We start from the raw sequence: 27215 nt of genomic DNA, 5'->3' as shown, positions 1-27215 counted from the left end.
GTGGAAAGAAAGGCAGAGTTAATGTTTCAAGTCCGTATGACCCTTCCACGGACTCGAAACGTTAACTCTGTCTTTCTCTCCACAGATGCTGTCAGACCTGCTGAGTTTTTCCAGCAATTTTTGTTTTTGTTTCAGATTTCCAGCATCTGCAGTATTTTGCTTTTATCCCAGGATATTGTATGCTTTATTAACAGCTCTCTCCACCTGTCCTTCCACCTTCAATGATCTATGCACATATATACCCAGGTCCCTCTGCTCCTGCACCCCTTAAGAAATTGCACCCCTTATTTTATATTGTCTCTCCGTGTTCTTCCTACCAAAATGTTTCACCTCACACTTCTCCGCATTGAACTTCATCTGCCATCTATCTGAACACTCCACCAACTTGTCTATGCCCTTTTGAAGTACTACATTGCCCTCCTCACAGTTTACAACACTCCCAAGCTTCGTATCATCATCTGCAAACTTTGAACTTGTCCCCTGCATGCCAAGATCTAGATCATTAACACATATCAGGAAAAGCAGGGGTCCCAATACCGACCCCACTACAAATTTTCCTTCAGCCTGAAAAATATCCATTGACCATTACTCTGTTTCCTATTATTTAGCCAATTTTACATCCATATTGCTACTGTCCCTTTTATTCCATGAGCTATAACTTTTCTCACAAGTCTGTTGTATGGCACTGTATAGAATGCCTTTTGAAAGTCCATGTACACCACATCAACAGCATTATGTTCATCAACCCTCTGTTACCTCTTCAAAAAACTCCAGCAAGTTAGTTAAACACAACTTCCCCTTTAGAAATCCATGCTGGCTCTACCAAAGCAACCCACATTTTTCCATGTGACTACTAATTATGTCTAGAATAATCATTTCTAGAAGCTTCCCCACCACTGAGGTTAAGCTGGTCTATAATTGCTGGGCTTATCCTTACAACCTTTTTTGAACAAGGGAGTAATGTTTGCAATTCTCCAGTCTTCTGGCACCTCCCCTGAGTCTAGGGAAGGCTGAAAGATTATGGCCAGTGCCCCTGCAATTTCTACTCTCACTTCCTTCAATATCCTTGGATGCATCTCACCCAGTCCCGGTGCCTTGTCAACTTTTAAGTACCAGCAGTTTATCCAAAACTTCCCTCTTACCAATTTTGAACACTTCTAGTGACAGTTTCCTCATCTGTCATCATGGCCTTGGTAGCAGCTGCTTCCTTGATAAAGACAGATGCAAAGGATTCTTTTATCACATCTGCCTCCATGTGTAAATCCCTTTATTTGGTCCTTAATCGGCCCTAGTCCTCCTTTAACGATCCTTTTACTGCTTATGTGCCTATAGAAGATTTTTGGGCTTCCCCCTTACATTGGCTGCCAGTCTTTTCTCATAATCCCTCTTTGCTTCTCTTATTTTCTTCTTCACCTCTCCTTTGAACCTTATGTACTCCGCTTGGTTCTCAATTGTATTTTCTACCCGACAACTGTCATAAGCACATTTTTTCTTCTTCATCTTAATTTCTATCTCCCTTCTCATCCTGGGAGTTCTGGATTTCTTTGCCAGCACAGGAGGAGGCCATTTGACTCATAATGGCAGTGCTGGCTTTTCACCAGAGCAAACTAAAACTAAATTACACTTCTTCCCCTTCTTAATACAACTTTATTTCATCCTCCAATTCAATGATGCAATGGCCTTTGTATCAACCACTCCTTGTGGCAAAGCATTCCATATGCCAATAGGCTGCTGTGTAAAGCAGTAGTTCTCTGACCTTTCCATCTGCAGACCACTAAGGTGGGGCAAAAGGCCCCAAGGACCACCTACCGGTCCTACCCCACCAGCTTGTGATTGCCTCTACAGCAACTCATGAGAATCAATGGGAACTTATGGAAAATATAATTTCACCGCTATTTTGCTACTAAATGTAATAAATTTGTGTGCATCAACTTCTTACAAAATATAAATTATTGACAAATATGCATTTTCATATTGTAAACATTATTACAAGAGAACATGTTTATTTAAAACATTCTAATGTGTGCTACAAAATCACTATTATCTTTTACTGATAAATATAGATGTAAGAAGTTTTAGTTTATCATAAAATAATCAATAGTAACAAAGTCTCGCTCATAAAACCAAATTGTTATTTTGCGCTTATGATGATGCATTCTAGGCACGTAGGAGCCAGTCTGGTTGTGTCACATCATATATGAGGCCATATGAGAGAACAGGCCGGAATCCTCACCCCACCACAAAACCTGATGAACAAGCAGTGCAATATATAGGGAACATGATGCAAAGTCCTGAAGCTAAGGGAACTGGATGGGACCAGTCTAGTGGGGTTTTAAACAGAAGGAAAAAAGCAGGCAGCGCAAGTTACACCATGATAAAAGCAAAATACTGCGGATGCTGGAAATCTAGAACAAAAACAAAAATGCAAAAATACCTGGAAAAACTCAGCATGTCCGACAGCAACTGCGGAGAGGAACACAGTTGACGTTTCGAGTCCGTATGACCCTTCATCAGAACTAAGTTAAATAGAGAAATGAGGTGAAATATAAGCTGGTAGAGGGAGGTGGGACAGGTAGAGCTCGGTAAGGGGCCAGTGATAGGTGAAGGCAAAGAAGAGATTGCCAAAGGTGTCATAGACAAAAGGACAAAGGGGTATTGACGGTGGTGATATTATCTAAGGAATGTGCTAATGGGGACATTAAGGGTAGCAAGAAACCCCCTTTCCGATCCCCCTTTTTCCAATAATTTATCATTTTTTTACAAATAGCCACTAGCTTGTCCTGCTTGCTACCCTTAATGTCCCCATTAGCACATTCCTTAGATAATATCACCACCGTCAACACCCCTTTGTCCTTTTGTCTATGACACCTTTAACAATCTCTTCTTTGCCTCCACCTATCATTGGTCCCCTATCGAGCTTTACCTGTCCCACCCACCTCTACCAGCTTATATTTCACCTCATTTCTCTATTTCCTTAGCTCTGATGAAGGGTCATAAGGACTTGAAACGTCAACTGCTGTCGGACCTACTGAGTTTTTCCAGGTATTTTTGTATTTTTGTTTTTGTTCAAGTTACACCATATCCTATGAGAGCAGTAGGTGTAATGTTTCAATGGTATAAAAATGGGTGCAACATAGTTTTGAGTAGACCACAAGAATATGACTTAGACCACACCTAGAATACTGTGAACACTTCTGGTCCCTTTATCTAAGGAAAGATATACTGGCATTGGAGGCAGTCCAGAGAAGGTTCACAAGGTTGATCCCAGGTATGGGGGGATTTTCTTATGAGGAGAGGTTGAGTAGGTTGGGCCTGTACTCATTGGAGTTTCGAAGAATGAGAGGCGACCTTATTGAAACATATAAGATTCTTAGGGAGATTGACAGGGTAGATGCTGAGAGGTTGTTTCCCCTTGTGGGAGAGTCTAGGACCAGAGAGCATAATCTCAGAGTAAGGGAACGGCCATTTAAGACAGAGATGAGGAGGAATTTCTTCTCTCAGAGGGCAGTCAATCTGCGGAACTCTTTACCACAGAGGCCTATAGAAGCTGGGTCGTTACGTATATTCAAGGCTGAGATAGACAAATTTTTAATCAGTAAGAGAATTGAGGGTTATGGGGAAAAGGCAGGAAAAGTGAAGTTGAGGATTATCAGATCAGCTATGATCTCATTGAATGGCAGAGCAGACTCGATGGGCCAAATGGCCTACTTCTGCTCCTACGTCTTATGGTCTAAGGTACAAGCTTTGCAGTCCCCGATGGGTCTCCTACCTGTAAGCACTTAGATGTATTGCATAGTGCAAAGGGTGCATATGTCATTAACTGATAAACATCAGTCAGATATATCACTTACTCATAGGTTCTCAAATCTGTTAATTAAAGGATAAGAAACAGTGTATAAAGCATTGATTCACATTTCTTAACTTTCAACAGGCAGTGCTCACAGTTGAAATGAAATTAACTCCACTTGTTGAACATAAAAATATGATCAGTAGTGGATTTGTCCTAACATACTGCAACACCCCAATACATAGCAGTTGTTCTTTTTTTCTTTATTCTTTCATGCGATGTGGGCATTTCTGGCAAGGCCAGCATTTGTTGCCCATCCCTAATTGCCCTTGAACTGAGTGCCTTGCTAGGCTATTGCTGGGGGCAGTTAAGAGTCAACCACATTTGGCCATGGGCCAGACTGGGTAAGTAGATTATCTTCCTTGAAGGACATTAGTGAACCAGATGTGTTTTTGCAACAATCGATGATAGTTTCATGGTCACCATTACTGAGACTAGCTTTCAATTCCAGATTTATTCATTGAATTTAAATTCCAGAAGCTGCCCTGGATGGATTTGAACCCAAGTGGTAATGCCTTTGCCTCTGAACTGCGGGGTTCTGGGTTCAGTCCCCGTCTGAGCACGCAAAAATCAAGACTGAATCAAGTACAGTACTGGGCAATCTTTACCCAGGAGGTCTTGTGGCACAGTGACAGCATCTCTACTTCTGGGCCAGAAACTCCTGGTTCAAAACCCACTCCAGGACTTGATGACCAGGGAAGGTGCATTCATAATGTGTGGCTAAACAAATAGAACCCGTGTCCCCACAGCATTAGCCTGGGCCTCTGGATTACTAGCCCAGTGACATTACCACTACGCCACCATCGCTCCAAAATCTTCCCAGATGTGATTACAAAAAACATTAGAATTAAAATATACAAACCTAGCAACTTCCCACTGACAATTAGTTGAGCAAACACAGCAGCATAGTTTCCTTTCATTGCATTCCCAATGTACATCTTCTCTGCATCCTCACACGGAGTGTGAATAATAAATTCCTGTGAGGTGTAAAAAATTGTGTTTTATTTTACTGCAAATTTTCTTACTCTTTTCCCCAATGTCATGAGTTACTTGCTGGAGTGTTTGCTGGGTGCCCTCTGCTACCTTATCCAATTAGCAATTGAGCATCATTCCAGAAAGGCTAATTCATCACGTCCCCTCATGCACACAAATGTGAACTTCCCATTGGGATCTCTGGAAAGTGATCAGGAGCAGCAATATTGGCTAAAACAAATACAAACCCAAATTATAGCGCCCCGACCCCATTCCTGGCTGAAATCTTCATTGATTGCAGTGCAAAAAGCACCAGCTGTGGTTGTAGTTCTACTCCGTGATGCAGTGAGATTGTAGGGAGTTAATTTAATTACTTTCTAATAAACTATTTGCGCAAGCCTGTACGTTGCTTGAAATAATTGCTGGTCACTGCAGGAAGGCTGCAATCATATGACTACAGGTGACTAGTGCCGCCAATAAAATCAAGCACAGTTTGACGACCCCTCCCAGCCAGGCCCAATCCAGGAGGGGGGCATAGCCAGTTTAGGCAGGCAGGCGGACGGCAGTGGGAAATAATTTTTAAACAGCATAAAACATCACAGTAAACATGAACACAAGTGGTTTTGGATGTAACTTAGTTATGAAATTTCGATTTCTTGCACTGATATGGCAAATTTATGCCTGGATTACACTGATTAAATGGTTCAGTTTCCACTAATTATATGTTTTCCTACTGCTTCTACAGCACTGCAGCAGAAACTGTTCAAAAATCTAAATACATTGGCTACTCATTTGGGCATTTAAAATTAGAAAGAATTATAGATACAATCGCTTGCTAGTACAGAACTTGAGTATTGCTGAAGCTTTTTGTCTTACACTCATCAGGACAGACGCAAGAATGCCAAATTTGAAAGTGTTCAACAACTTATACTGCATGAGAATAGAGGTGCTGACTGGTTGGCAAGTCAGCTGTGATTGATTGACACATTACCATGGCGAATGCATCAGGGAGCTATTGTGCCTCATACTTCTGTTATTCAAAAAAGGTGCAATATCCCCACATATGAATATACGTAACTTCTAGCAAGTGTACATGAGCTACATTGGAGCCCCACTGAATCTTAAATTGGTGGTTAGTGTAAATCTTAGCACACTCGGGATTGTCCAGTGCGTGCTGCCCAATCGCAGAATCACGTCTAACATTGGACATTATGTTCTGAGTTTTGCAAGCAGGAGTTGATTGAGTACAGCCAGTACTCCAACTATTGTGAACAGCCAAAGGTACATGCTGTTTTGTTACGTCTCAATGCCTTGCAAATTGTACCTCCTATGTATCTGGCATTGCACCAGCACTGAAATTCATATGCCATATTACTCATTCATATGCAGGGGCCTGTCGTCTGCAGGCAAAATATTCCGCCTTTTTTGAATAACAAAAGAATGGGGGACAATAGCTCCCTGGTGCACTTGCCATGGCAACACCTCGGCCAGAGCCACCTTGCCAACCAATCAGCACCCCATTCTCACGCAGTATAAATTGCTGTTCACTTTCATATTCGGCATTCTTTCATCTATCCTGACGAATGCAAGGCGAAAAGCTTCAACAGCACGTCGGTTCTCTCATTAGTAATCACAGATATAATACACACATATATTTCTATTTGCTTTCTTGAATGAGGTTCCCAAAAATCATTATACACTAATTGCCTAGTTGAACGATCCCAGCATCAGTCAACTGATTACCTTCGTTGTTGGGTCATATGTTGCTCGGGTCTGGATACCTCTTACATTGCTACCATGTCCACGTTCCGTCATTGCAAACATTCCGGTAAATTTTAAGCCCTACAATTTGATTAGGGAGAAACACGTCATGAATACAAAACAGTCGACTTCGCCTACTTTTTTGGTCTGCTTCAAGCTTCACCTGCAATGAACTGCTGAGAAAAAAAAATGATTTCCTCCTCGGTTGACTCAGGAGGTAAGTACTCATCGTGTAGTATGACTTTGATATCTCGCCTTTATTGCTAACGAAGTGGTCAAATTTAAAATTCTCCGCTGTATGTCTAAATCCCTCATAACCTTGTCCTTCATTTTTTTTTTTACACCCCAAACTGTGGCCTTTTGTGCCTCCCCCCCTCCACCTGTTCTATGCTCTGTCTCTCAATTGGCTGCCATGCTTTCAGTCAACTGGGATGCACATTCTACTCAGTGACACAATGGCAAGAGTCACACCCGCTCAGCCAAGCTGACACTATGTCAGCCAGGATGCACTTTTAATACTCTGCTCCATTAAGCAATTCTTCACAAACACGAACTGAAAAAAAGTGGTTGTTTCGCGTAAATTAATGAACAAAAATCTTTCACACAAGATGATTCTCAAAGCAAAAAAAATTGTAAGGAGTCAGCAGCTGCTGTGAAATCAGAGAAATCAATTCCCTGTTTTAACTTTCCCTTGCCATGTTAGTTTAAGCAAAAAATAGCCAACTGAGAAGGGAAACCAAGCTTTAGGTGTGCCGGTGATAAGGATGCAAGAGGTTAAAGCAGGAAAAGGATAGTGTCAGGAAGATATAATAATTGTCATAATGTTAGTGGAATTTATTGTTAAGTAGAGTAATAGTGGAGTCTGTGTCTATATCTGTGTGTGTGTGATTTAATTGAATTAAAGGCAGCTGGCCTATAGGCTTTGATGTATTAGAAGATGAGCTAGGTTTGAAATGTTAAGTAGGTAGACATGGGTGTAAAGGGAATACTTGCATTTTTAAATAGACCAGGCTACATTGTTTTCAATGGAGTGAAATGTGTCAACTAGCCAGGTGAAGTTCAGAAACAGTGTGTTTATTTTTCCCAAAGATTACTGGTAAAATTAGTACTATGAGAGATTTTTATTATTAGAGAGGTAAAGTCCAAAGACAGTGAAACAATAGGAATTTGCATTGAAAGAGGAAAATATGCATAAAGGAGTGAAGGCTGTGTGCAAGGGCTGGCATTCTAAGATCTAAACAAATGTGAAAAGCCTTCAGCAACTGAGTCTTAAGCTGCTGTCTACAAAGAACTAAAGTTAAGAAAACTCACTGAATTGGATTGCTCAGGGTATCGTGTTTCATTGCTTGGGACTTTTAAAATCTGTGCGTCTTACTATTGCCTAAATGAAAGTGTAACTGGAAGTTAGATTAACTAGGGGATTTAGAAGTTATCATAGATGTAATTTGTAGATCTGTGTGTGTGCACTTAAAATCATTTCTTCTATTAATAAAGGTGTAATTTAGTTTTGTAAGAAACCAAGAAGACTCAGTGGTCTTATTACTACTGAATTCAAGGGACGCATCTCGAAATTTATACAAATTGCAAAACAGTTGTTTCAAGTTTCCCTTTGAGTTTGAGCAGCTCAGCATTTACCATCAGCTGTGCCATAATAGGTAGAAAGACTTGCAATTATATAATGGCTTCATGAACTTAGTTCTTCACAAAGCACTTCATAGTCAATAAAGTTTTTTTTTTGAAGTGCAGTCACTGTGATAACATAGGAACAGTCAATTTATACACATCAAGTTCCCAGATAAAACAAAGTCATAAATGACCTGAATATCTGTTCAGTGACTTTCTAAAGCAATAAGGAATAAAAGAAAAATGAAGAGGGGGAATAGTAGTATCAAATCTGAGACAACATTAAGGCACAGAAGTATAAGAATTTAACTAAATAAATGTTCAAACCTGATCCTCCTCGGATCAAACTGAGAAAGGACTATTTCACTAGTGGAAGAATATAATAGGTTACCAGGTAATCTACACAAAATTAAAAATGAAGCTCGTAGTCAAATCGGAAAGGCAGATATAAACAAGAGTTGTAAATGTAGGAGATTTCAATTATCCAAAAATAGTCTAGGAAAGCGAAAATGTGTATGGTGTGTTCAGAACTGTTTTCCCAATCAATACCTTGCTAACCAAAAAAAAGGAACGAAGCATAATTTGTCTTGTTCCTGGATAAAGGAAGATGACCAAAAAGTAGGGCAAAATTGAGGGAAAAGTTACCATTGTTAAATTTAAAAATGGGAAATTTAGCTAAGAGCACTCTAGACCAACAAAGCAAAAAACCTAGGGCGGGATTTTCAGGCCCCGCCCATGGCAGGTGTCATGGAGGGCTGGAGCGGAAAATATCGCAAGATCCAAAAAATCAGTTTACCACTGTCATAAAAACAGCCCATCATCATCTGCTCCATCTGTCAATAGCAGACTACGTTTCCCGCCGCAGCATGTCATTTTAACACATTTGCATCTCACTATAAGTGCTGCTCACCAGAATAATCCCTTCACACTGGATCAAGAGAGCACGTTGGCATCCAATTAGACAGACGTATTTCACTACAGTATTATAAACAATGTGCACCTGGACACCTGTACTTTGCTCGTGACTTCGAGGTTCGTTCGCCTACCTTGCCTTGCACAGCACTCGCAGCAACTCAGACTCAGCGCCAGGCTTTGCAGGCAGCACCACATCACTTTCCGGGGCGGGGGGGTTAGTGTCAGAGGCAAGTGTCTATCTACCAGCCTAATGGTAAGGTGGGGGTGGCTTTTAATGTGCAGCAGCACAAGGGCTCCACTGGCAGGGTAGGCGGAGAAGGCTGCACCCAGACGCATGACTGAGTTGAGTGGGTGGGGTGGGGAAGCGTCCAGGATAGGGAGAGACAGTCAGTTGCAGAATGATATAAGCGACTTTGGGCCAGAATTGGAGGATCGCCGAGTGAAGAAGCGCTTCAATGCTGAGCTCGCGAAGTCTGTCCTTGGCGCAGTCCAGGTGTGCCCAGCATGTTGTGTGCAGGACATTGTCGTAACATCACACGCATTGGTATTGGGGGGTGGGGGGTTTCTGACATCATACTGGGCCACAGACTGGGCACAGTCAGGGGAGGCATCTGCAGCTTTTATAGATGGGGAAATGTATTGTGGGGGCATTCAAGGGTTTCAGAAGTGGGGTTATATGTCAGATTGTGCAAGTGGAGGGGTAAAGTCCACACGGGGCATAGGCACATCTACCTTACCATGTTCCGGGTGTAGCAAAGGGATATGCAACACAATCATGATGGGATCAAGGAATGCAGGGGGAGGATTGAGAAGTTCTCGGAGGGAGGGAAACCTGAACATTAAGCTCCTGCAGGACAATGGGAGGGACTTCCACACAGGGTCCAAGCTGGTCTAGTAGTGAGATTTCAGCATCAACCTCTTCCAACCTGCAGCGATGGCACAGTACAAAATTAAATTGAGGGGAAACTCTGCTGGCAAGGGCTCCATGAGCCAATTGGAGGGTAGGTGCATCCATTGGGGGGCCCAATAAAGGGGCACCCAACTGAACTATGCATTAGCAAATGTGGAGAGATGCACAGCTGAGGCTTGCTAGGAGCCTTTCAATGACAATGCAGGAAATCAGGAAAATTAAGCTATGATATGCTTTCATGCGAGACTAATCCTGCAAAGTGGCATTAATCGGTCTCTTTGTATTAATCCCTTGTTCACAGTGCAGAGATTCCTCAGAGTAATAAACTCTAGAGCAACTGGATAAGCTTCCGATGCAATCATGGCACTGGCAGCTTCACAGAAGAGGAGCCTCAGGCCCCCTTCAAACAATACTCAGTTCCTGACTAAACATTTTACTTCATGCACATTCCATAGTGTGTGGTATTGGAGTGCAGTGAATGAGGATCCAAGTGCCTGCCAAAGCAATCCCATAGCAGTTGGTCATGTAAAGAGGCTGGAGGAGTGGAGGAGGGAGCGTGGGGGCAGGGAAGGCGCAGCTTGAACCAAACTCTGCACTGGCCTGGATTTTTGGGGCGATTAATTTTCAACATTGGAACAAAGCCCTTGAACCCAAATTAACTGACAAGCCATTGACAGAAATAGGACCTTTGCAGGCTGTCAGTCTCCTGTCCGCAGCATCAATGAGAAACAATCAAGATGAAGAAGCCTGGATTTATTGCTGCCTGCAATACACGCGGGAGAGAGAGAGCTCAAAGGGAGGAACTAAACCCTCAAGACCAAGGAGCAGCAGGGCTCCCTCCGGATGCAGAGGATGAGGCTCACAGAGAAACATCGTGCGTAGGTGCCTCGCAAGACTGAGAATGTACAGGACTCGCATGCCTTATCTGCAGATGAGCGCGCGACAGTGTCGCAAACGCCTCCGCATGTCCAGGGACCTGGTGACTGAAATTTGCCACATTCTCCAAGAATTGGCACTACGGGGACCAGGAGGGCATCAATTGCCACTGGCTGTAAAAGTAACCACCCACTCAACATCCACGCAAGTAGCTCCTTCCAGGGCTCTATTGGGGACCTTTGCGGGATGTCTCAAACGGTGAGCTTTGCAGCGATTTCCGGATTCCCATAGGTGCAGGGTGGCCGTCGACTGCAGTCATATGGCTACAAAAGCTTCTTGGCAACAGGCACTTCAACAGAAACAAGAAAGGCTTCTACTCGCTCAATATACAGCTGGTCTGTGACCATAAGAAAATTATCATGCAGGTTTGTGCCAGATACCCAGGAAGCGTCCACGACTCATACATCTCAAGTAGATCGCAGATCACGGACATCTTTGAGGGGCCACACAGGATCCAGGGTTGGCTCCTTGGTGACAAGGGGTACACGCAAAGGACATGGCTGATGACACCCTCATGAAGGCCACAGAATCCAGCAGAAAGAAGGGAAAATGATGCTCCTGCCTATACCCGAGCATTGGTGGAGCAAATCATAGGCATCTTAAAAATGCGATTCTGATGCCTGAGCAGATCTGGCGGAGTACTCCAGAGGGTCTGCCGGATCATCGTGGCTTGCTGTGCGCTGCACAACTTGGCACTGCAAAGGGGAGGGCTTGCCAGATGCCAACATGGAGGAGCTGCACATATCCTCCGATGAGGAGGACATCGCAGGGAATGAGGGTGATGAGTTCGAGGAAACCGAGGTTGCAGGGGAAGAGGCCATAGCACGGGCCAGATGAGTCAGGCATGCGTGTGAGGCCCTGATAGCCACCAGATTCCACCAGGAGGATGACGAGTTGTAATGAGTACCCTCTTGGACAAATGCCATCCATCGTGGGCCAACATGAACACCAGCTTTGCTATTCCTCTCATTTCAACCATCCACTCATAGTGAATAGTTACACATCAGGCTCACATTGTCCAGATCCTTTGAAAGATGATGAAGCCTGTGTCCTTTGAGATGAGGTACTAACTGGAGGAGGGAGTCCTGGCATCAGACGTCAGAAAGTGCTCCCACTTCAAGCCTCTCTCCAGCATCCCAGTCACAATGGCAGCCTACCTACAAGAGCCAGGAGCTGTTCCACCATCTTCAGTGGGCTTATAACTGTATGCCTTCAATCTGACAAAGCTCCTCAAAGAGATCCATCTTCAGCAACGGAACATTCAGTGTAACCTCGAAGATGAAACTGATAGGTGACACTTGGGCCAAGGCAGCCAAGGACGTTCTAACGGTGTGCATCTAATCAGAGATGACTCACTGCTCTGTGTCACCTTCTTCTCTATCACAATAACATCTGACACTCTCAGTTAGGGATGAGGGCCTGTATTTATCCTCATCTTACTATGCATGTGGACCACCTGAAGATGACGACGTTCAACCACTTGCGTGCCAATCATTGAAATGCCTCCTCTTTAAGACACACATTGTGCCCTCATGGCCAGCCCTGGCCCTTGCAAACTCCAAAATGCTCATAGAAACGAGGAGGAGTAAACCATTCAGCCCTTCGAGCCTGCTCCGCCATTCAACATGATCATGGCTGAATCTCTATCTCAACGCCATATTCCCACGTTTGCTCAATACCCCCTGATGCCCCTAATATCCAAAAATTTATTAATTTCTTACTTGAATATACTCAGTGACCTGGCCTCCACAGCCTTGTGTGTAGAGAATTCCACAGATTGACCACCCTCTGGGTGAAGAAACTTTTCCTCATCTCAGTCCTAAATGGTCTGCCCCATATCCTGAGATTGTGGCCCCTGGTTCTAGACTCCCCAGCCAGGGGAATCATCGTCCCTGCATCCAGTCTGTCTAGCCCTGTTAGAATTTTTATGTTTCAATCAGATCCCCTCTCATTCTTCTAAACTCTAGTGAATACAGGCCCAGTCGAACCAATTTCCTCATATGACAGTCCTGCCATCCCGAGTATCAGCCTAGTGAACCTTCGCTGCACTCCCTCAATGGCAAGTATATCCTTTCTTAGGTAGGGAGACCAAATCTGCACACAATACTCCAGGTGTGGTCTCACCAAAGTCCTGCATAACTGCAGTAATACATCCTTACTTCTGAACTCAAATCCTCTTACAATTAAGGCCAACATACCATTTGCCTTTCTAATTGCTTGCTGCACCTGCCTATTTACTTTCATTGACCCTTTTACATCCACATTTCCCAATATATCACCAATTAAATAATACGCTGCCTTTCTGTATTTCACACCGAAGCGTATAACTTCACATTTATTCACGTTATACTGCATCTGCCACGTGTTTGCCCACACCAACTTGTCTAAATCGCCCTGAAACCTCCTTGCATCCTCCTCACAACTCAAAACCCTGCCCAGTTTTGTGTTGTCAGCAAACTTGGAAATATTGCATTTGGTTCCCTCATCCAAGTCATTTATGTATATCGTGAATAGCTGGGGCCCAAGCACTGATCACTGCGGTACACCACTAGTCACCGCCTGCCAACTGGAAAAAGACCCATTTATTCCCACTCGCTATTTCCAGCCTGTCAACCAATTCTCAATCCATGCCAGTATATTACCCCCAACCCCATGTGCTTTAATTTTGCCCACTAGCCACTTGTGTGGGGCCTTATCAAAAGCCTTCTTGAAATCCAAATACACCACATCCACTGGTTCTCCCTTATCTATTCTAATAGTTACATCCTCAAAAAAATCCAGTAGATTAATTAAGCATGATTTCCCTTGCATAAACCCATGCTGACTTTGTCTAATCCCATTAATGCTTTCCAAGCTTTCTGTTTCCACGTCTATTATAATAGACTTTAGCATTTCCCCACTACTGATGTTAGGCTAACTGGTCTGTAATTCTCTGTTTTTTCTCTCCCTCCTTTTTTTAAATAGTGGGGTTACATTTGCCACCCTCCAATCTGTAGGAACTGCTCAAGAGTCTATTGGATTTTGGAAGATGACCACCAATGCATCCAATATTTCCAGGGCCACTTCCTTTAGTACTCTGGGGTGTAGATTATCAGGCCCTGGGGATTTTTCAGCCTTTAACCCCATTAATTTCTCTAGCACCATTTTTTTTTACTAATACTGATTTTCTTCAATTCCTCCCTCTCACTAGACCCTTGGTTCCCTAACATTTCTGGGGAATTATTTGTGTCCTCTTTTGTGAAGACAGAACCAAAATGTGTGTTCTTTGCTATTTCTTTGTACCCCATTATAACTTCCCCCGTTTCTGACTGTAAGGGGCCTGTGTTCATCTTCGATAATCTTCTTCTCTTCACATATTTATAGAAGCTTTTACAGCCAGTTTTCCTTGCAAGTTTACTCTCATGCTCCATTTTCCGCTTCTTGATCAATCTTTTTGTCCACTTTTACTGAATTCTAAACTGCTCCCAATCCTCAGGCTTGCTGCTTTTTCTGGCAATTTTATATGTGCCTTCTTTGGATCTAATACTACCCCTAATTTCTTTTGTAAGCTGTGGTTGAGCCACCTTTCCTGTTTTAATTGAGCGCCAGGCAGGGATGAATAATTCTGTTCTGTTGAAGAGTCATACGGACTCGAAACGTTATCTGTGTTCCTCTCCGCAGATGCTGCCAGACCTGCTGAGTTTTTCCAGATATTTTTATTTTTATTTTTGTTTTGGATTTCCAGCATCCGCAGTTTTTTGCTTTTATATTAGGGGTGAATAATTGTTGTAATTCATGAGTCAACCACATTGCTGAGAGTCTGGAGTCACATGTAGACTTCCCTAAAGGGCATTAGTGAACCAGATAGGTTTTTACAACAATCGACAATGATTTCATGGTCACATTTTTTTTTATTGAATTCAAATTTCACCATCTGCTGTGGTGGGATTCGAACCCTAGTGCCCAGAGCATTACTCTGGGTATCTGGATTACTAGTCTGGTGACAATACCACTGCGCCTCTGCCATTGCTGCCGGCAAGTAAAACACACATTTTCACGCCTACCACTCCACTTAGTGCACTGAGGGGGAAAATCCCGTCCCTAGGCAGGAAATGAAAGGGTAGAAATCATAGAACTAATCATTTCAAAAACACATGGTCTCATGCAAAATTTTTAAATACTGAATTAAATCAGTCTGGTTAGCAAATTAGTTGTGTGAAATTAATATGTAATAACGTAGTTTGTTTGAGTAAATACAGTGACACATACCTTCAGGGGTTGAAACCATTTTTCAATGTGTTCCTGGCTTCCGAGGTTGATGATTGCCCCACCAAACAACCAACAGACCACACCCATCTGCAGGTCAAGAATAAGAGGAATAAAGTTAACACAATTAAACACATTTTCAACACTGAAGGTTTTCTGATTAATTTGGCAATGCATGTGAGATAGGTAACTAATTTTCACTGGCCTCAGTAGTTGCAGAAAAGCACATTCCCACAATTGCAATCAATGTTATGGGAGGGAGAGAAAGAGGATGACAGAGCAAAAAAAAGTGTTTGGAACTGTGCTCATGTTCACTTAATGCAACTGGCCATTTTCTCCTCCTGAAGTCTACCTTCTCAACTTAGGTCGATAAACTTTATCTATATAACTTTCATCCATACTACTCCTGTATCAACCAGCTAGATAAAAAGTTAGCTCCATGAGGGACTTAATCCAACAAGTCCTGTTTCTGTTTCATAAACTGGAACTTTACCCTTCAATGCTTATAATATAATAAAGTATGAAAAAGATATGAAAACCTACCTAACTCAAAGGAGTAACAGACAGCTGCAACTGAGACCTGTACTCTTCTGCTCAGCAAGACAGGCACTGATTACCCATCGCTGAACCTAGTCTTACTCCATCCATTTTTTCTCCACCAGACATATGGCAATTATTCATTTTTATCATTAATGCACATTGTTAGGAAAGAATAATTTTCATAATATTCTCACCCACCAATATTAAGTGGTAATTATATCCACCGTTGAAGGTGAGCGGAAGACATATTTTCACTCCTGTTTGCTAGTCTGTGTCTGTAAACAATATATCTCAAAAATTAAATGGACAGATTTCAATGCAGCTTGATACACAGATAGGGTATGGTTCAAGGAAGAGCTGATTAATTTTTGGCGAAGATACAAATCCAAATCTTGGAATGTTTGAAAGCATTGGTGAGACCGTGTCTCAAATACTGTGTGTAGTTTTGGTCTCCTTATTTAAGGAAGGATGTAAATGCGTTGGAGGCAGTTCAGAGGAGATTGATACCTGGAATGTCTGGGTTGTCTTACGAGGATAGGTTGGATAGACTGGGCTTGTTTCCACTGGAATTTAGAAGATTGAGGGGTGAATTGGTTGAAGTATGTAAGATCCTGAATGAGCTTGACAAGGTGGACGTGGAGAGGATGTTTCCTCTTGTGAGTGAGTCCAGAACTAGGGGGCACTGTTTAAAATTAGGGGTCACCCTTTTTGACAGAGATGAGGAGAAATTTTTCCTCTCTGAGGGTTGTGAAACTTTGCAACACTCTGCCTCAGATGGCAGTGGAAGCGGGGTCACTGAATATATTTAAGGCAGAGGTAGTGTAGCGCCAAAAGACTGGTGGACAGCTAATGAAATTCCTATATTTAAGAAGGGAGACAGAATATGCCCAAGGAATTATAGACCAGTCATCTTAATATCAGTGGTAAGAAAAATAATGAAATCTCTACTAAAGGAGAGAATGGAAGAATATCTAGAAATGAAAAACAATGAATAACCAGCATGGATTTCAAAATGGAGAATCTTGCTTGAACAATCTCATTGAATTTTTTGAGGAGATAACAGAGAGAGCACACAATGGTAATGCTGTCAATGTCATTTATCTGGACTTAAAAAGGTCTTCGCTAAGAGACTCAGAATAAGTGAAGAGAATGTGGAATCAGGGGACAAGCGAGAGAATGGATTGCTAGCTGGCTTCAAGACAGAAAGCAGACAGTGGGATTAAAGGGTAATTATTCAGAGTGTCAGAAGGTGGGAAGTGCTGTTCCACAAGGTGCAATGCCGGAACCACGGATGTTAACAATTTACATTAATGATTTAGACTTTGGAATCAAAATCAAAAACACATTCTTAATTTGTGGATGACACAAAATTGATGGGATATAGCCAATATGGAGGAAGACTGTAACAAATTCCAGGAGGAAATTAATAAACACTCAGAATGGGCAAATAGTTGGCAAATGACAGATAAATGTGAGTAGTACATTTTGGTAAGAAAATTAGGGAGGTCATTTATTACTTGGAAGGTGCAAGTCTAGGTGGGGCACAAGAACAAAGAAATTTCAGAGTACAATACACCAATCGCTAAAAGTTGCACAACAGCAAGTCTGTAAACAAAAAGAAAACCAAGTACTGGGTTTTATTTCTTGAGGGGTAGAATTAAAAAGTAGGGATGTGATGCTAAAATTATATCCAACCTTTGTTCGACTGCATGCAGTTCCATTCATCATATTATAAAAAGGATATAGATGCATTGGCAAGTGTGCAGAGAGGATTTACAAGGATGATACCAGAAATACAAGGGCATACACATCAGGAAAGGATTGACAGGCTAGGTCTTTTTTCACTTGTTGAAAATAAAAAGAATGACCTCATACTGCTCTTTAAAAGTATGAAAGATTTTTTATAGAGTGGATACAGAGAGAATGTTTCCTCTTGTGTGGAAGAGCATAACTAGATGCCAAGAAATACCTAGTTGCCAAGAAACCCAATAGGACATTCAAAAGAAACACCTTTACCCAAAGAATGATGAGAATGTGGAACACGTTACCACAGGGAGTGTTTGAAGCAAACAGTATAGATACATTAAAAGCTAGACAAGCATAAGAGGGAACAAAAACAAAAATACCTGGAAAAACTCAGTAGATCTGACAGCATCTGCGGAGAGGAATACAGTTAACATTTCAAGTCCGAATGACTCTTCATCAGAATCTGATGAAGAGTCATTCGGACTCGAAACGTTAACTGTGTTCCTCTCTGCAGGTCTGCTGAGTTCTTCCAGGTATTTTTGTTTTTGCTTTGGATTTCCAGCATCTGCAGTTTTTTGCTTTTATCTTAAGTATAAGAGGGAGAAGGGAACAGAGGATTAAAATGGTAGATTTAGAGGAGAAAAGATGGGAGGAGGCTCAAGTGGAGCATAACTGCCGGCATAGGCTGTTTGGGCCGAATGGCCTGCTTCTATGCTGTATATCCAATGTAATCCCAAGATACAGCATAGAAGCAGCATGCTTGTGTCAGCTCTTTGAAAGAGAAATCCAATTAGTCCCCCTCCAATGCTCTTTTCCCATTGCCAGGTACATTTTCCCCCTTCAAGAATTTGTTCAGTTCTTTTCTGAATGTTACTATTAAATCTACTTTCACTTTCCTTTCAAGCAGTGCATTCCAGATCGCAACAACTCACTGTGTAAAAAATGTTTTCCCATGGTGTCTCTGGTTCTTTTGTCAATCAACTCAACCCCAACCCTAATCCTACCCCTCCAGTGGAACAGTTTATTCTTATTTACTCTATCAAAACCCTTTATAATTTTAAACAATCCTATTAAATCTTTCTTAACCGTTTCTGCTCTAAAGCGAACAACCCCAGCCTCTCCACCTAATGAAGGTCCCCCAGCCCTGTTATCATGCCAGTCAATCTCTTCTCTACCCTCTCCAAGGCCTTGATATCCTTTCTTCTTGATGGAATCCTCAAAGCTCCCACGCCAAAGTAGATAGCTGTGCATCACAAGTTAATCTCAGGATTTTAAAAAATTGCTTTTTTTGGACTCCTACAAACCTCACCGATTCCTCAGCTCTCCCAGGTGCTCTGGGGTGATCTTTTTCTACGCTTCCTCTCTGTTCCCTCTTGCTACCTTTCATCACTCCCATCATCGAGCACCCATATCTTTTCTCCCACTCTTAAGAAAAGGCTCCATTTCCCAGCTGCAACTTGCAACTCAGCTTTGTTCCTTACAGAATTTATGAAGCATTTGCTATGATAGAACTTTCAATATACCACTGGAAAAAAATGTTAGGCACAATTATTTTTATTTTATTTATTTTAAACATAGAATAAACAGCACAGAAATAGGTCATTTGGCCCAACAGGTCAATGCCAGTGTTTGTGCGCTACACAAATCTCCTCCCTTCTCTTCATCTAACCCCATCAGTGTAAACTTAGATTCCTTTCTCTCTCATGTATTTATCTAATTTTCCCTTAAAGGCAACAACACTATTCTCCTCAACCTCTGGTAGCTGATTCGGCATTCTAACCAAGTTGCTTTGTAAAATCTTCCCATTAATCTGAATAACACAAGTCTTGTTTTACCTTTACTCCAGTCGTGAGGTCAGCTGTGGAAAGTACTTCTCCAATTGCCAGACTTTTATTGATACAGTTCTTTTTCTTTTCTATCTAAAAGAACAGCCAACACAAGAGTGTGAATTTATTTTTAAAAATCCAAATAGCACAGGTCCGACAGAGTAAATACACATTTATTAACAAGGTAGTCAGGTGAATATAGACTAGCATGACCCACTCAGCACCCAGTTATCAAGTGGCATTGATAGATGCCTAAGAGGCAATCACTCACGCACAACTACATTGTTTAGAGTTACAGATAACTCTAACTGTGGCCTGCCCAGTAAGTTATGAACAAACTTAAACCAATGTGTAGCCTTTCACATTTTAAAATGTTCCCAAGCTGCTTCAGAGTTAATTAATTCCTTTCAAAGTACTGCCAATATTGTCATGTTGGCCAATTTATGCACAAGGTCCCATCGACAGCAAGGGAATGAACAGCCATCTAATCTCAATTTGGTGTTGTGAAGTGAGGGATAAGTGATAGGTGAGACACCAGGTGAACTCTTTTTTTTCAAATAGTCCACTGAGCTAAAGTTTTAGCCCTGGGTGGGGTAAGGAAACCCATGACCTTCTCTCTGAAAGGTGAACATTACCACCGAGTCAACGTGATAATTGAATAGCCTCAGCATAACTTGTATTCTACACCTTATGGCTCTATTACCCGGTGTTCGTTTGGCTTTATTAATGGCTTTGCCAGGACATTGGAAGTGATACATTTATTCTCCAAGCACCCTTCCTTAACTGCTCCATCTTAATTCAATCCTATTGATTGCATACTTTTGTCCCAGAACTGTTTGAGCTGTGTGTTGTAACCTCCGTTGCACAAGGATAAAATTAATTTGCCACGTTTCTGGCCAAATGCAATGCCAATCTAAAACAACTTGCAAATCTTTTGCTATATCCTTTTTGTAACCACTCTTCTTAAACTTATGTCACCAATAAATTAGTTTCTAATTAAAACTCAGAATCCCATTTGCTCTTTTGATGCTTTTTCTGCTTGCAAACCGGTTTTTAGCATCTTTATGTTTGCACCCCAATATCTCTCCATTTCGAGTAAGAATTTTACTATGCTTGGTTTATTTCCACTTGCTGCTGCCCTCCCCAAAATACACATTACTTATTGCAGCTTGGAAGTTTTCCAATGTTAATCACTGTTGAACTACAGGAAACATGTCAGCTAACTTGGGCAAACTTGGTCACACAAATAGCAATTAAATATTACCAGATAATGTTTCTGTTTAATGATACCAAGTGGCAGCAGTGTGTACCACCCACAAGGTGTAGTACAGCAACTCACCAAGGCTCCTTCAAAAGCACCTTCCAAACCCATGACCTCTACTATCTAGAAGGACAAAAGCAGCAGACGCATGGGGACAACACCACCACTGGAAGTTCCCCTCCAAGTCGCACACCATCCTGACTTGAAAATATATCGCCATTCCTGTACTGTCACTTGGTCAAAATCCTGGAGCTCCCTCCCTAACAGCACTGTGGGTGTACCTACATCACATGGACTGCAGTGGTTCAAGAAGGCAGCTCACCACCACCATCTCAAGGGCAATTAGGGATGCCAATAAATGCTGGCCTAGCCAGCAACACCCACATCCCATCAAGGAATAAAAAAAAAAGTACTGCACAAATGTCTACAACTTCAAACAAGATTACGAGTGGAATTTTATGCCGCTTCCAGAGGCGATTCAGAGACAGGATGGGCTGTTTGATTGAGGAAGTGGTTGTTGGGTGGAGATCCTGCTGCTTTCCCAACTTCCCCCATTCAAGCTCCAGGCAGGAAGTGGGTAACAGTGCAGGAATGGTGGCCTTTCCACACAGAGGCCAACCGAGGCCCTCAAATAGCCACTTAAAGGCCTGATTCCAACACTGCTGTAATTTTATAGCCAGTAGGAAACTCACCAATCTAGACAACCACACAGCAAGGTTTGCCCACAGTCCACAGTCTATCGGCGGGGGGACGGGGAGGACGGAGTGGGTGGGGGGGTGCCTCATCCTCAGGCACTCTGTGCCTGATTGAGGGATCTGGTATCGGGAAGGGGAAGCTCCCACCTTCCCTTGCTGTCGACCTCCCCCTTTACCCGGTCCCTTTGCCAGCACCCTTCCCTTCCCTGGTGCCCCCATCTCGTCCCACTTTTTATCTCCAGGGATCCATCGGCGATCCCTGTAAAGGCCGCAGCGTAGTACTGGCAGTGGCCATTGCTTCTGGTGGTACTGCTTGCTGGTCCTGGAGATCTGTCACCTCTGTTGGCCGGCAGCTCTCAGGTGCTGGGCTTCCGCCCTACATTGGGTTTATATCAATGGGAGGCCCGACACTGCCTATTTAAGTGCCTGATTGTTACTAATCTGCATTGGGCCTCCCGAAAACGGTCGACAATGGGTTCCCACCAATCTCCCAGTCAATAGACGTGAACCCCACCTCGAAAATTAAATTCTGCCTTGTGTGTTCAAATTTCATTCTGTTTATATATTGTTTGGCCAAACTCATAGGATTGGATTTTTCAAGCCAATACCTGTTCTTCCAACTGTTGTTGAACTGTTGGTAGCTTTATAACAAACTTGACTCGCTCGGAAGAAAGGTCTCGCATCTCATCCAGACTCAGGTCATACCTAAAACAAGATTACCAGAAACAGAGCCCTTTAATCACTGAATATCATCCAACTTTTGAAACCCGTCAAATGTTTAGATCGTTTAGCACCTACAAATCTAAAATTTGTTTTAAGTTAATAAACAATTATTAAAATGTAGAATAAAGCCAGAGCTCAATATTGGCAAACACCTGCAAACCTAGGGATATGAAATACTTGCTGTAATAGCCAAAGGTATCATCTTTTCAGCCCTTTTGATTCCCATGCACAACTTGCACCTTTAACAAGGTAAATTGTCCCAAGGTGCTTTACAGGCGTGTCAGACAAATATTGACACCAAGCAACATACCAATGTTAGGCTGGTGGCCAAAGGCTGGATCAAAGAGCAAGCTTTTAAGGAGTGACTTATCAGAGAGAGAAGCAGGTTTAGAGGGGAAATTCCAGAGTTTATGGCCTATTCATCTGGAGACACAGCCACCAATTGTAGAGCGAAGAAAACAGAGGATGCACAAGAGCGCAATGGAGCAGCAATAAGATTGTAAAGGGTTATAGAGTTCAAGCAGATTATGGATATATGAAGGGGAAAGGCCTCAGTGACATTTGAGCTCAAGGATGAGAATTTTAAAATAGAACCATTGCCAGAACGAGAACCATTGGAAGCAAGTGAACACAGGAATGAATTAGGACATGGACAAGCAGCGTTTTGGATGAGCTGAACACAGACAGAAGTTTATAGAGAGTACAAAGTGAGAGTCTGGCCAGGGGAGCATTAGAATAGTCGAGTCTGGAAGTAAGGAAGGCATGGATGAGGGTTTCAGCAACAGATGAAGTGAGGCAGGGGTTGAGATGGGCAATGCTGCAGAGTTGAGCTAGGCAATCTTGATGAGGGAGAGGATATGGCACTTCAGCTCAGGGTCAGATAGAACATTGAGGTTACAAGCAGTCTAGTTCAGCATCAGACAATAGCTAGGGACAGGGATGAATTCAGTGGCTAGGGAATAGGGTTTGTAATGGGGACCAGTGTTCCCTCTATGCTCCACACCTGCGCAACAACCCATTGGGTGCTGCATACTTACTTATTACATAAACATCCTGATGGTTAACTGAGGTTTACTGCCACTCAAACCCACAAGCAAAGAACCAGTAGACTCCACCATGACAGGAAATTAACAGATAAGAGCCATGCCTGACATAATTAATCAAATAGAATTAACAGCCAAAATTCACTCACGTCAGTTCCTGGAGCCTGAACCGATGTCGGTATTCGTCTTTCCTGAGGGCCATTCGCCAACCCTTCCTCTCGCCTCTGCTGCTCCCCACTTCCTTCCCCAACCATCCTACTCACTGCCTCCCTCCACGAACCTCACAGCCCCTCTCAGTCCCTCCCTCTCATCACCCCTTTCCTGAGATCTCATTCATATCGAGGGTTCAGGAGAGGGAAGTGGCAAGCTGGAGAGAGGCAGCGAACTGGAGGGTCGGGAAGGGAAGTGATGAGGGGAAGAGTTGGCGAGCATGAGAGGCAGCAATTCGGAGGGTCAGGGAGGGAAGCAGCAAGTCGAGAGAGGCGGTGAGTTGGGAGAGGCGAACAAGAGTCAAGTTGAAAGCGTTCCTAAGTTATTACGAGTTAGCAAGAGGATTTTTGGGCCAGTTCCTAGAACTGATCTGGTCATTCTGCTACAGCTGGTTTCGCAGAATTATTGAAGGCAGATTGATCCCAAAGACATTTGACACATTAAAAACACGAGCATTCCTAGGGAGTTTTTGAAAAGTTTTGGATTCCTAATTGAGATCTCCAAATAATGATGCAAAGGTTATTGAGAGGTTATCTCATGGGACATTTTAAAACAAGCATACTTCCAAATACTACATCTCCCTAATTCACTTCTGTATACATTGAGAGAGACAGTTTAGTTTAAAAATGGTGAACAGGTTTATTACTTCACAATTGATAGATTTTTAACTGATTTAGATCTTTAAAAAAAAACTGCAGATGGAATCAATGCCGTTACTTCCCCAAAAATTACCTCAAGAGCCATTCTCCCTCCTGGGATTCCATTCTCTCATCACTGCAACGCTCTCTTCCCCAGTTCACAGATGTAGCTTCCTCCTTCAATATTCCATTAATTTACAGGAACACAGTGTCTCTCTGATTGTCAGCCTCCAGTTCACAAGAGCCAATCTCTCTCCAAATTCAGAGGCATTTACCTCTGCCTGATTATGTTTGTTGATCTGAGGAAATGCTGAGCCATTTTCCACACTATTCATAGCAAGTAATGAGCTCAATGAGCTGGGGGGGAAAAAAGTTGCCCTTTCCACATTTTCGATCAATTCAAAGGGCAAGTCTCCTTAGCACTTTCTATTTTGAACTTGTCAAATTGTAACAAAAGATTCTTGTCTTGAGCCATCGCTGCCAATTTTCTTCTGTCAAATGACTAAAATACAAGCTGCAACATAAAAACTAACACATCCCTCTCTCGTGTATGGTAGTATAGTGGTTATGGTGCTGAGTTCAAAACCCAGAGGCCACGAGTTCAAATGCCACCATGGTAAATTTAAAATTGAATTCAGTACATTTGGTATGTTGTGGACGAGCATGTTACTGTGTCAATGGCTGGGGGTGGTACTCTTTCTTCTTCTTCCATACCTATGAAAACTTTTTTAAAATATATAATTTTTTTTTTTGTTTCTACTGGTGACGCACATCCGCACATTAGCCTGATATTGGTGCACATAAATGTGTGGATCCATGTGTGGATGGAAAAAATTAAAGGGAACATTGTTTGGGGACTCAAGGCAATGGCTTTGATCTTTCCAATATGCAGTTGGAGAAAATTCCTGCCCATCCAATACTGGGTGTCAGTCAAACAGCGTGATAAATCAGAGGCTGTAGCAGAGTCAAGTGGTGTGTTGTCAGCGTACATGGGGAATCAGACACTGTTTTAGAATGACACCAAGGGACAGTTTATATGTGAGAAATAGGAAGGGGTTAAGGACAGATCCTTGCAGGACTCCAGAAGCAATGGGAAGAGAAACCATTGCAGAAGAACCTCTGGCTAAATCAAGTAGACGGATAGGAATGGAACTTGTTGAGGGCAGTCGTATCCAGCTGTAAAACAGAGAAGAGACGATGGAGACAGTGTGGTCCAATACGCCGAAAGATGCAGATAGGTCATGAAGGATGAGAAGGTTAGTTCACAACATACGAAATAATCTGTGATTTTAACAAAGGGCATCTTCAGTGCTGTGGTGGGTTGGAAAGCATACTGGCGGGGTTCAAATAACGAGCTGCAGGAAAGATGGAGGTGGATCCGGGAGCTGACAACATGTTCAAGGACTTTAGAGAGGAAAGAGAAGTTGGAGATGGGACAATGGTTTAACAGAAGGGTCAAGGTTAATTTATTGCAAAGGCAGGCAGGGGTCGGCAGATTCAAAGCGGGAGGAAGACGATAGGCAAAAGTCAACAATATCAGCTAACATGCGGGCCAGAAAGGAAAGTTGGATAGTCAGCTATTTGGTGGAAATAGGGTCAAGGGAGCAGGAAGTGAGTCATATGGATAAGATGAATTCAGAGGGCACAAGGAAGATAGGAGAGAAACTAGAGAAATAGGAATGAAATGACAGAAAGATTCAAGTTCAAGACAAGAGCATGAAAACCATGGAGAAACTTGATGGTGGGTTAAGCGAAGGGAAGGAAGTGGCAAAGGCACCTGAACAGGTGGTCTCAACTTTAGTAACAAAGAAGCCCATGTGCACTTGTTAAAGATGAGGGTGGGACGACAGAGGAGCTTAAAGACGACAACTAGAGTGAAGAGAAGTTGGGAGTTATCTAGAATGATCTATATGCTGCTCCTTGGTGACATGTTTGATCGAAATGAAGTCAACTTCCTCGTGTATGCTGACAACACCTATCTCTATCTCTCCTCCATATTTTTTGACTCCTGCACTGCCTGCGTGGTCAGGCTGCTTGTCTGATGAGCTGCAATTTCCTCCAACTAAACATTGGCTAGACCAAAGCCATCATTCCACAAATTCCACACCATTGCCACACCATTTCTCTCCCCAGCCACTGTTTCAGGCTGAACCAGACTGTTTGCAACCTCTGCATCCTATTTGACTCCAAGCTGATTTTGCAACTCCATATCCCCTCCATCGCAAAGACCATCAACTTCCACCTCTGTAACAACATGCACCTCTCCAGGCCACCGGCCTTTGTGATCTCCAGACCCAACTATTGTCAATTTTATCTTGACTTGTCTTCAAGTCCCTCCACGGTCTTGTTCCCTCCTTTTCACTGTAACCTCTTACAGTCTTAAAACTGTCACTGCAAAATACCCAAACTTCCACTCCCAGGTCACTGGTCTCATAACTTTAACCTTTCTTTCACTGCACAATGGAGGCCATGCTTTAAGCCATCCAGCCTCCAAGTTCTGGAAATCCCTTCCTCAACCCCCACCTGCGCTCCTTTAAAACCTCCACTTTGACATTTTGCTAACCAAGCCTCTGCACATCCCACTTAATATCACCCTCTTTGACTCTGCACCATCTTCATAATTACATCAGTTACAGTGCTATAGAGGAACTTGGCGCAAGTATTTAATAGTGTCTGTGTGACTCCTATGTTCAACACCCATATAATTTTATCTACAATGCTCCATTTAAGTTGTGGCATTCAGGGCACTATTAACATATTTTCTATCGGTAGGTGAGGCAAAAGCTGGAAAAGGAAAGTATGTGAGTATCATACATAAGAGTCCAACTAGAAACAGCTAATCTTACACTATGCATGCAGTTGCATAAAATACATTTTTCAGATGCAACACTGGCCACACAACAACCACAAATCAGTCAAGTGTTCCCCAGCTAGTCCAATCAATTCATCCAATCAGAAAATCGGTTTCAAACGTTACCTTGTCTGCATTGGGGAAATCATTGAGGATTTCAGAACATTGCTGATTCTGTCACAGGTGTTGCTACTTGTTTTAAAAACAACGTTAGTACCAACACTTTTTCATAAACATTTTAAACAGATACTGGCGGGGGCAATGTTGGTACATGGTGAGTAGAGAGTTGTGCTATTCCTAGTGTGTGTCAGCGAGGGTAAACTGTAGGCTACATCCTGTAGACAACTGAAGCAATTTGACTGGCTATGCTCCTGTTAAGGCTGGTTCAGCAACTAATGGGCAAGCCATGGAGATTCAACTCACCACCACCTTCTCAAGGGCAACTAATGTTGGCCGAGCCGGCGACACCCACA

General features: G+C 42.7%; 1 protein-coding gene across 2 annotated transcripts in view; it reads right to left on the bottom strand.

Annotated features, from left to right (window-relative positions):
• acoxl (acyl-CoA oxidase-like) overlaps window positions 1-27215 on the bottom strand; it is a 418282-nt gene that overhangs the window by 387048 nt on the left and 4019 nt on the right. Inside the window, exons 2-6 of one of the 2 annotated variants that reach the window (XM_078542642.1) lie at window positions 21886-21982; window positions 19331-19414; window positions 15213-15299; window positions 6563-6661; window positions 4710-4824 (exon numbers count right to left, since the gene is read on the bottom strand). In XM_078542642.1, the coding sequence (XP_078398768.1) occupies window positions 4710-4824; window positions 6563-6661; window positions 15213-15299; window positions 19331-19414; window positions 21886-21982 (482 nt within the window). The remainder of the gene's footprint in view (window positions 1-4709; window positions 4825-6562; window positions 6662-15212; window positions 15300-19330; window positions 19415-21885; window positions 21983-27215) is intronic. The other variant, XM_078542643.1, reaches the window with a different exon arrangement.

This window comes from Cetorhinus maximus, chromosome 5, assembly GCF_964194155.1.
Source record: "Cetorhinus maximus chromosome 5, sCetMax3.hap1.1, whole genome shotgun sequence".
In the NCBI taxonomy this organism is placed as follows: Eukaryota; Metazoa; Chordata; class Chondrichthyes; order Lamniformes; family Cetorhinidae; genus Cetorhinus; species Cetorhinus maximus.
The sequence above is the reverse complement of the archived record's forward strand: the minus strand, read 5'-3'. Positions and strand labels throughout refer to the sequence as shown.